Source organism: Lutra lutra, chromosome 9, assembly GCF_902655055.1.
Source record: "Lutra lutra chromosome 9, mLutLut1.2, whole genome shotgun sequence".
In the NCBI taxonomy this organism is placed as follows: domain Eukaryota; kingdom Metazoa; phylum Chordata; class Mammalia; order Carnivora; family Mustelidae; genus Lutra; species Lutra lutra.
In genome coordinates, this window is record NC_062286.1 from 87,095,047 (window position 1) to 87,106,460 (window position 11,414).

General features: G+C 49.0%; 1 protein-coding gene across 1 annotated transcript; it reads left to right on the forward strand.

Annotated features, from left to right (window-relative positions):
* Nucleotides 1-385: 385 nt before the first annotated feature.
* ECRG4 (ECRG4 augurin precursor) lies at nucleotides 386-9,998 on the forward strand. Its single transcript, XM_047745541.1, has 4 exons — nucleotides 386-877; nucleotides 4,931-4,978; nucleotides 6,964-7,121; nucleotides 9,610-9,998. The coding sequence occupies exons 1-4, from the start codon at nucleotides 799-801 to the stop codon at nucleotides 9,766-9,768; spliced, it is 444 nt and encodes a 147-aa protein (XP_047601497.1). The 5' UTR covers nucleotides 386-798; the 3' UTR covers nucleotides 9,769-9,998.
* Nucleotides 9,999-11,414: the final 1,416 nt, after the last annotated feature.

The window sequence follows — 11,414 nt, forward strand, 5'->3', positions numbered from 1 at the left end:
CTGTGTTTGGTTTGGGGTGGGGAGAGGGGCACTTCTATGGTGTCCCTGGGCCTCCCTTTAATGTCTTCTAAGTGTGCACAGATTATGGGGCCCACAGAAGGACCCATTTGTCCTGCGAACACCCAGGAGTTCACCAGGTTCCTGGTTTCTGAAAGGCTTTTCTATTAGAGTAGTTTGGGGGGCGACGTCTTCCTGAACTGCAGCTCTGAACCCAGACTGTGGAGTCTTTCAAAGTCTCACAAAATACATCACCGCCAAAAGCATCTTTAAGCGCCACTCCCGGAATAAAGGAAATTCCAAAGGCCACTTTAGAAGCCAAGGCGGGAGCAGGGCCCGAAGCCTGGAGGGAGCGAGATGGGGAGGAAGGGAAGCACTAGCGCAGAGGGGAAAGCGGGAGAGAGGGCCATCCAATAGGCAGCCGGCCGAGAGGGGAAGAGGGAGAGAAACCTGAGCTGGGACCTGGTGGTCCATCTCCCCATCCTTTCCCCTGACCCGCGGCCCTCGGTGGCCCCGGCATCGTGCGCGTCCGTGGCCTTGGAGCCGAGCGGTGGCGCCTTCGTGGAGGGGCAGCCAGCGTGGAGGGGCAGCCAGCGTGACCCGGGTGCGGGCGGTGCGGGACTCGGTGGGATTCCAAGCGGCAGCTTGGCCCGCGGCCCGTTGGCTCAGCGCCCAGCCAGCAGGTCCCGCCCGGCTGGAATGTAGGGAGCCGCTTGCCTGCGCCCCTGTCCCGCCTAGCTCAGTCCTCTCGTGCAGCGGCTTGAAGTGCGCGCGTCTCCTCCCAGCCCTCCCGTTGCAGCCATGGCCGCCTCATCCGCGCGGCCCACCGTCCTAGCTCTGATCGCGCTGGCACTGCTCCTGCTGCTCTGCCTGGGCCCAGGTTAGTGGGGAGACGACAGGGCGCTGGGGAGGGTGATCGGTGATGGAGTGAGGGCGGAGAGACCCAACCTGAGCCCGGACAAATACCAAAAGTGTGGCAGGGGTCTTGGGTTTTGCACTTGCACAAGTTGGAGTGGCGCGCTTGGGCCAGCAGACGGAGTACCAGGGTCAAGGGCAGGGTCTCAGACATGGCTTGGACACCTTGGGAAAGAATGAGGTCCAAGGTCTGGAGGAGGGGCAGGAAGTGTTGGGGACCTAATGTAAGGGGTTTAACGGGAGCTCTCCGCAGCGGCGGCGGGAGCCTCTAGGATGGAGGGCCATCCCAAAGCAGCATTACGCAGCTGCCCTTCCAGGCAGTTCCTTACCAGGCACTTCCCAATGAGTCCATTTCCAGGTCTGCCAGACTGTGCACAGGCCTCACATCCCAGATGGGGAAAATGCTCTTAAAGGATAAATGCTTAACCTTCTGTGCTTCACGGAGCCTTCAGTGAATCGGTTGAAAATTCCAGGTTTGGGGGCACCTGGGTGGCTCAGTGGGTTAAAGCCTCTGCCTTCAGCTCAGGTCATGATCCCAGAGTCCTGGGATCGAGCCCCACATCAGACCCTCTGCTCAGCAGGGAGCCTGCTTCCCTTCCTCTCTCTCTGCCTGCCTTTCTGCCTACTTGTGATCTCTCTCTCTCTCTGCCTGCCTCTCTGCCTACTTGTGATCTCTCTCTGTCAAATAAATAAATAAAATCTTAAAAAAAAAAAGAAAAGAAAATTCCAGGTTCGTTCTGTATAAAATGAGCATATTCATACACATCCCCCAAATGGAGTAGTTTGGTGGGGGTGCAGGCATCTGAACCCTGGGAGTCCTGACCATGCTACCTTCCACTTGTAGCCTCCTTTATGGTTCACTAGTGGACTCATGCCTGCATGAACGCCTTTGAGCCTCACAACTCTGGATGCATATGGTGACCCCAGGTCTCCTGCTAAGGGTACGGGGGCCAGAAGGCATGAAAGGCTTGCCCATGAGACGGCTGCTCTTCCCCCTACAGAGTAGCTGGCTAACGACAATGAAAGACACACTCGATTGCTTTACTTCTGTACTTTGATTATTCAAAACAGGTATGGAAAAGCAAATTCCAGGTGGAAGGGAGGAAGTTAATCTGCCCTAGGAGCCCTGAGGCCAAAGCTCCAGGTCTCCAGAGCAGTGGGGGACCTGTTCAAGTGGGGGGAATTGCTCTCCTTCTAAGTTACAAACACAGGGGAGGCTAGTCAATTACATGATCGATCTGCCTCTCCTACTTTGTCCCTCCCATTTTCAGAAACACATCTGAATAAAAGGAGGGAGCACCTGCTGTAAGCCATTGCCTTTCAGATTTGTATTTTATTTTATTTGTACCAAGAATGCAGCGAAGGTATCGATTAAAGTATTATCATCGTTGAAGCTGGAGTGTGGAAGTTCTTAGGACATAAAATGAAAATCTTGATGTGTCAAGTCCCACAGGTGGCTCCTTACAACACCCAAATATATTTAATGGAGAAAATGATCATCGCTCCTTCTTGAGTGGTTTATTAATAGTTAGTACATTCAAAAGGGGCATCCTGCAATTCTGTATTTGCTGAGAGGTCTAGTGCCAGGTTTAATAAATCCAGGAGTGTCTATAATCAGCCTAGAAGTAGCGACTGATGATATCAGGGTAAAAAACAAATCCGTACTGTAGGGAAAAAGTCACAGCTATTCATTTTTTCATTTTTTTCTTCAAGCAAATTTAGTTTGGTGTCTGATCACAAGTATTAATATTTATTTATACTTCAGTGTGTAATGATTGGTACAGTGGCAACATCAAAAATTCCTAATTTTCCTGTGCCTTTCTGTTGTACAGCTGAGAGCTGGTGAGGCTTTCATTTCTAGAACAGTGGTGACAACATTTGCTGCTAGAAATTGCAACAAGATCGCAAATGCCTAACTCCGATGTCTATTTCAACATTAGGCCACATTTCATTCATTTAATTTCCAGTGCTTTTATGGAAGACAAACAGGTGGAGGGACGACACTTAATTCTGTGTGTACCGCGCTGCTGTTAGAGATGGACCAGGGTTAAGATATTAATGAATGCTAATATTTGTGCCAAGGAATGTATCTGTCTGCTTTGGCAAATGTGTTCATAAATTTCTTTATTGACTCTTAACATTTGATGGGAAGTACAGTCTTTAAGTACAGTCGCACTCCATTCTAACTAAATAATCCCCTCTATAGGAACTCCATCAAATGCCTATCTCTGCTTATTTACTCTTGATGGGGAACCTCTTGGGGTGACTCACCCCCCAACTTTGGAGTGGCTTCCCAGGTATTGAAAACCTTAGTTTTTGCCCTAATCTATGGGCCAGGGGTGTTTCTGGAAACTATTTGCTGACTCATCTTTTTCAATTGTATCAGTTAACATAGTTTAAAATGTATGTATTATAAATATCTGTAATTAAATCATTTGAAGCCTTGGTAAATTTTTAACAAAGTTTATACATTTTTAGTGAAAGTTACCAGTAATGCTTTACTGAGAAGTGCAATGTAGTTTTATTTTTAATCTCTGTGCCCAGTTTTGGAGCTGAGAGGGTTGTTGGTAGTAAATGTATGCTGTACACCCCCACCCCCAAATTCCTTGTTCCTAGAGACTCTTTCCAGCCATGCTTCGTGGCTGGCATACCTACGCTAAAGGTGGTTGGGTAGTGCTCAACTTCAGATGCCTACAGAGACCCAATAGGTGAAATGGTTCTTTATGGACCACGGGGTGTGCTGAGGAGCTTGGGCCCAGAGCCATTCAAATTCAAACTTTGTAAACACTGGGTTCGCTCATTAAACACAGGTAAAACTCAGCTGTGGGTAGCCAATTTGTGACCTTTGGCCACAAGCATGGTCCCCCCCCCGCCCGCACCCCCCAGTTACATAGTAAATTTTTTAAGCAGGGGGCGGTTCTTAATCTTATCTTGGTCCCAGACACTTTTGGTGAAAGTCTGGCCAGAACTATGGCTCCTGTTCCCAGAAAACTGTACCTCTTATAGATGCGAGCACAGGCCTTAGGGTCTGTCCAAAGATGGGGAGGTTAAGGACCTGCCTGAAAAGGTGAACACCACCCCTTCCCTCTTGGGGCCAGACCAGCTCCTTACACCTGAAAATGCTCTGCCCCTTACTTCTGAGGCTTTTCTCCTTTCATGGGACAAGCCTTGTACCTTCACATAGAACTTAGATCAGAGGTATCTATAGGTCCTCACATCTACTCAGCAGCAATAGAAAGGTATCCTACCAGGCCAGGCATGTTATTTCCTAGTCAGATGTTTAGACTGCTTAGAAATACTGTCATAACCAAGTCAAAATCAGAGCAAATGGTACCAATATTGCCTCATTGGAAGATGAACCAGACGAGCTACAAAACTGGGCTGGATTTATGAAGAGCTAAGGTGCGTTCCTGGGTTTGTGGCAGCATAATTTCTCAGTGTCTGCCCATCTTTGTCTTCCCATGGCGACCTTCTCTGTATCCTCTCCCTCTCCTCCAACAATCCCAGCCATCGGATTCCGAGCCCATCTCACATCCAGCGGGATACCACTCCTTCACAGTTAACTGAGATCTTTGATTTCATCTGCAAATGCCCTCTTGCCAAACAAGTTCACATTCAGAGGTTCTGGATGGATATGAATTTGCGGGGGCGGGGGGACACTATTCCATTCGCTATACCACAAAAAGGGAAAGTTTGCAGGTTTCTTACATGTGCCGGGTACCCAGGGTTCATAATAAGACATAAGGGGCTCAAAGAACAATGTCATTTCTCCTGGGAATAGCTCAAATCATCCATGGCCCTGGTCAGCCACTGTCATTGTCATCGGTCTGAGCCAGGAGCAGCCTGAATTGCTCTTCCTGCATGACGGGGAATGAGGCAAACAGCAAAACTGTGAAACCGCCAGGTTACGGGATGGAGATGGGGGCACGCAGGGACTTTTTTCAACTCTGATTCTTGCACTTGAGAAATTAAAGGGTACAGTGCGACTCTGACATGATTTCTATGTCCCTTCCATTAGGTGGCGTAAGTGGGAATAAACTCAAGCTGCTGCTTCAAAAGCGGGAAGGTAAGGACACTCCACATGGAGAAGGGCGGCGTTCCTAGCAGGTCGCGACGAAAGGCGATGCTGTGTGTGCTCGCTGGGGTCCTGTGCTTGGAACACCAAAGTGTTTACTTCTTGAAAGACTGGCAGATCTGAAGGGCTTACTCTGTGGGTATGTGTGAGGCATTTTATTAGGTAAATAATACTGCCAGTAAAAGTTTGCATATGCTTTTGTGAAAGCTGTCAGTGCAGACCCCAAAGTAAAAGAAACAGCGTTACTGGGTTCATTGCATGTTGTGTATTTTGGAAACATGAAACCCTTTGGAGCACATATCTAAATTTAGAGCATATCCTTTAGAGCACATAAGACGTCCGTTGGTGAAGTAGACTTGGAAAAGTACTATCCTTGTACTCTATCCAGTTAGCCCTTGGGGGCAAGGCAGAACAGAAACAACTGTTTTGTGACTAACACCTGTTGTGAGAAAATACCCCTATGATGAACGTGGTAGCCAGTGGCAAAACACTGTAGAAACGGAACAGGCTGGGAGCCACACACGTTCTGGGCCCGCCATGATCCGGTAGATCATTTGGACCAATCGTGTGGTCTTGTGAAGGTGGTCTTCCCTTGAAACTGTCATCTCTGCCATAAAATGAAGAAGTTTTCTCTCTTTTGGAAATTAGGAGTGTGGCAACGTTTCTAATGTGAACTTTTGATCCTTTATTCTTCCCTCCCTGGACTCCACCCAGTTGGAATGGGGTTCTGGCAGGTTCAAGTCTGCTCCCTGACCATGTAGGGCTCCTTAGTGCTATTCACAAGCTTCCCAGTCAGCCCCCCAGAACCCACAGGGGCTGAGCACTTGGGGCCCCTCGCAGGGATGGGGGGCTCCTGAGGAAGCTCCCAGAAACTTTCTTAGCATTTCCAGCCGCCCACCAGGCTCTGGCCAGTCCCTGATGTCTGTGCTGGGCAGCCTGCTCCTCCCGGGCACCTGGGGTGATGGACGTTCTCGAACAGCCAGCCTGTCAGAAGTGGGAGAGAACAGACCACCAAGATAATCACAAATCCTGGTGTACATCCTCAGCCCTTATTCAAGTCAAGCCTAGAAATACAGATTGAGCACCTACTATGTACAAAAGAGTAGTAACAGGCCCCGAGAGAGGGACACAGATGAACAGGAAGTGAAGGAACACATTTATGGCTCCTTATCCATGTGACCCAAGGAACACACCGGGCACTTCACTCCCATCAACCCGTGGGGCCTTCACAACAACACCAAGATGGGGACTGCCAGTCCAGCTGTATAGATGAGGGGGCCGAGAGCAGGGGCAGACGCCGGGACACAGCTGCTTCCCCTGAGCCCAGCCCGCACAATTGGTGCCTTTTAAACAGCTGAGACCACAGTGGGAAGACGTTGGGAGAAGCCAGGTGTTAAAGCAAGGGCCAGTACCTGTCAAGGCTCGGTTGAATCCTTGGTGAGCTGTGAGGTCTGCAGAGCGTGTCCCAAGGTGGCCCGGTCTCTCCAGGGTGAGAGCTTGCTGTGCTGCCAGGCTGGGCCTGGGCTCATTGTTTCATTTTTCCCCGAGATCTCCTAAGCAAGCACGGTGCTCACCGGTTTGCCCGTGCAAGGAACATACACTTGTATGGTCTTAGGCATCCAGATGTTTCCTAAATGCTTAAGGGGTACGCCATCAGCCACTGCCTGAGGCCTGGGGTCTAGGCCTGGTGAGTCACTGCAGAGGACAAGACATCTTGTCTTGCCCCCATGCCCTAGAGGTTGAGGGCTACTCTGTGCCCCTGGATATGGCTGCGCCCAAATGGAGAGCTTGCGACCCAGGGACATGGAGACTGATGACGGGCGGCTGTGTTTTATCACATATGGTGTAAGAGTGAAAATCAAAGCCATCTTAGGCAAGGTGGGCTGGGGGTACGGGATATATATACTAGTGATTGGCCCCCATCAGAACAGAACTCATTCTTTGTACTTTGGGGGGTGGGGAATTGATCCTTTCAGCACCTGCTCCAGCTAAGACTAAAGTGGCAATGGACGAGAGCAAGGCCAAGGAATTCTTGAACAGCCCGAGGCGCCAGAAGCGGCAGCTGTGGGACCGGACCCGGCCGGAGGTCCAGCAGTGGTACCAGCAGTTCCTCTACAGGGGCTTTGATGAAGCGGTGGGTACTTCTGCCTGCTGGAGGCCTGGCTCCCCCCAGGGCAGCGTGCTGGGGGCAGAGGCATGGCTCCGGGAAACAGGGCACAGAAAATTAGGCTTCGGAATTCACTTCAAAAAGGATGAGTCCCCATGATAGACCAAGTGCCCCCCAGGCTTTGGGTAACATTTCCATCAGGATACAGGGATATGAGCTGGAATTTTTCTTCAGACCACACGCACATGGGAATCTCTCCCACCATGAGTGAGAAGCGGGATTCCAGAGAAGTCATCGTCCAAAACGGCTGGGGCTTAAATTCATCCCAGAATCCCATGTAACTTTGCTGCACGATTTTGCCTGGGAGTCTTTAAAATACCTCACAACCGGGCACCTGGGTGGCTCAATTAAGTGGCTGCCTTTGGCTTAGGGTCATGATCCCGGGGTCCTGGGATCTAGCCCCACATCAAGCTCCCTGCTCAGCAGCGAGTCTGCTTCTCCCTTTGCCTGCCACTCCCCCTGCTTGTGCTCTCTCTGTCAAATAAATAAATAAATCTTTTTAAAAACTATTCACGGAAGAGACTGGAAGGAAATATATCAAAATGTCAGTTACAGTTGTCTTTGGCAGTGGAGTTATGATCCCCCTTTTCCTCTGTCCCACTCCCACATATCGATCTGTAAAGTATGAGTCTGTGTTATTTCCGTACCCGCAAAACATTTTTTTTTAAGATTTTATTTATTTATTTGACAGACAGAGATTACAAGTAGGCAGAGAGGGAGGCAGAGAGAGAGAGAGGAGGAAGCAGGCTCCCCGCTGAGCAGACAGCCCCATGAGGGGCTCGATCCCAGGACCCTGGGATCATGACCCAAGCCGAAGGCAGAGGCTTTAACCCACTGAGCCACCCAGGCGCCCCAAAACATTTCTTTAATTTCTTGAAAACCTTGATGTTTCAAGGTCTGAGCTTTGCCAAAACTTCAAACACGATTATAAAATGCAAGAAACCAAGGGGAAAGATGATTTCACTATGGGAAAAGCTGCAGCATTGTGAGGAAAGCAAACATTCTGGCTTTCACGGCAGAGGTGGTGGTGGGGGGAGGAACTGAGCAGAAGCCAAAGCCCCTGGGGCTCAGCAAACAGAGGAGGGGCAGGGCGGTGCTCACTAGGGTGGCACAAGCTGACCTACTCCTCACCCAAGTGGCTAGCCACAGAGAACACCATCACGGGCGAGGCCAGGCCTCCAGCTTCAGATGCCCGCGACCCAGCCACCGGAAAATTCCATCTGGACTGCGTGGAAGGCTGCCTGCAAACTCACACTTTATAGCATCCTTAGATTTTGGATGCAGGGGTGCACTGGCCACATTTCGAGAAAAATTGGACCCAAACTTTTAGGTACCCTGCAACCTCCCTAGGTCATCCTTCTCTTGTCCCCACCTTTGTGGCCTCACACCAAACCTCTCACCAAGTCGTCAGCATCAACCCATGCGAGCAGCCATCTGCATTCGTCTTGCACTTTCACTACCGACAAAGAACTAGTTTTCCCTTTAGGAGAGGCATCGAGAGCAAAGCTTCCCCAGCTGGAAACCTGCCAGTCCTTCTGTGCTTCTTACTTTCTTCAGTTCTTCCCCTTCCCTTCTATTCCTGCTAACTGCAACTCTCTCTTTTCGTGTGTCTCTCAGCTGCCGTAGGCTTCGTGAAGGCAAGGGAATCTGTCCTGCTTGCTCTGAGTGGCCCTTCAGTGCCCAGCACAGCGCTGACATGCTGGGTCCATGTAATCAACGATTGTGGGATGAGTAAGTGCAGCCGTGCAGGTTCTAACTAACACCACTGCAAGGACGCATGGCTCTACCACGCCAGGGTGGTGGCTGATTTAATTTACCAAGCATCTACTCTGTGCACTGGAGTGGGCCAAGCCCAGGACAGGACAGGGAGAGAAGGCAATGTCTCTAAGATGTGTGTAGCACCTGGAGGTCAGGCCAAGCTATCACTATCTTTGGGAGTTGTCCATTTTATGTCCCCAAAAAGAGAAAAATGTTTCTTGAGGATATTTAGAACTCACAGGGTAGAAGTTTTCAAGGGCTTGGGTGTGCACTCCTTTGGAGACAATGGCTTTTTAAAAAAATTTTTATTAGCATATAATGTATATTAGCTCCATGGGTACAGGTCTGTGAATCATCAGGCTTACACACTTCACAGCACTCACCACAGCACATACCGTCCTCAATGCCCATAACCCAACCACCCTCCCCCTACCTCCCTACCCACAGCAACCCTCGGCTTGTTTTGTGAGATTAAGAGTCTTATGGTTTGTCTCCCTCCCGATGATGGCTTTTATCCATACTCTTTAGCTGGCTTTGTTGGCCTCTGAGCTCAGAATACCATCATGACCAGTGATTCTTGGTATGAGCTGTTAATCACCGAAGAAAAGCCGTCACAGAGAAAAGCCAGACATAAGATGTGTTCTAGGGGGAGTATGTGTCCTAAAATCCATTCTCTCTTTTTCCTCTTTTTCCCCAGAAATTTGAAGATGATGTCACTTATTGGCTTAACAGAGGTCAGAATGGGCACGACTATTATGATTACTACCAACGTCACTATGACGAGGATGCAGCGATTGGTCCCCAGAGCCTTGACAGCTTCAGGCACGGAGCCAACGTCAACTACGATGACTATTGACCATCACTCCACGCTCCGTGCACCAGCGCCACAGGTGACCCCTTCACTGCCTCGCGCCACGTGGCTTCTGCTGGGCTTGACTTCAGCAGATCTTTTCTCCCCCTTTCTGCAACCAGGAAGGAAGAGTTAAAGCAAACACTATCAATGCCTTTTGATAGTTCACGCAAGAACCTAACAGTGCATTCCATTAAAAAATAGAAATAAAAGCATTTTGTTAAAAAAAAAAAAAAGTCTCAGAATTTACTTGGATGGAAAGTAAGTTGGCCCCAGTTTTCATTCCCTGGATTTTCTCAAAGTTGAAGCCTCCTTTGAGAGGCAGCTCTCTGTCATGCTTACCCTGCCAGGAATCCTCACCACCACCCGGGGAAGACTGAGGGATTGAGCGGAGGTCTTTGGCTTGTGAAAATTCTGCCCACATGAAATGCAAGATAGGAAACCAGCAAGGTAATCTGGCCAAAAATTATGTAAGGTTACAGAACATGGTTTGGAGTATTCTAATCACCGCATAGGTATTTGACACCTTCTGGGCCCCAGGCCCCGAGCTAGAGTGGAGCCTGCTCAATATGATCATGCAGGGAAAGAAGTGTAATAGGAAAAAAGCTAAAGTTTGGGTGAATTCAAGGTCTCACTTCCTTAAAAAAAAGTAAAGCTTCGTCAATGAATTCAAGGAATATTTAAGAATATACTTCATGTGGGAATGCAAGTTGGTGCAGCTACTTTGGAAAACAGTACGGATGTTCCTCAAAAAGTTAAAAATAGAGCTGCCCTAAGACCCAGCAATTGCACTACTAGGAATTTACCCCAAAGATACAGATGTAGTGAAAAGAAGGGACATCTGTACCCCAATGTTCATAGAAGCAATGGACACAATAGCCAGACTGTGGAAGGAGCTGAGATGCCCTTCAACAGATGAATGGATAAAGAAGATGTGGTCCTTATATACAAAGGAATCTTACTCAGCCATCCGAAAGGATAAATACCCACCACTTGCATCGACACGGCTGGAACTGGAGATTATGCTGAGTGAAAGAAGTCAAGCAAAGAAACAATTATCATATGGTTTCACTTATTTGTGGAACATAAGGAATAGCATGGAGGACATTAGGAGAAGGCAGGGAAAAATAAAGGGGGAGAAATCGGGATTGGGAGATGAACCATGAGAGACTATGGACTCCAGGGAAACAAAAGGAGGGTTTTAGAAGAGAGGGGGTGGGGGAAATGGGTAAGCCTGGTGATGGGTATTAAGGAGGACACGGATTGCATGGAGCACTGGGTGTCATACCCAAACAATGAATCATAGAACACTACATCAAAAACTACTGATGTACTATATGGTGACTAACATAACATAATATAAAAGAATATACTTCACATAGTATTTAAACAACCCAGTTGGATGAAATAGAAAAGTGGTGTGGGGGGTGGGGAGAGGGAGGGTAGGAGGGGTTGGGGTAAGGGAGGTGAAGTGGGCTCCTAAGACATTACTGATGGAGGGAGTCTGGTCTCAGCCTGCGTGAAGCCCACAGAGCTTGGGGGGAAGGCAGGGGGCACTCAAAATGATTCTTACACTTTTGTGGGTCACAAACCCCTCTGACAGTCTAATGGAAGCTTTTTCTTCCTTCTCAAAAAGATGATAATTTTGTATA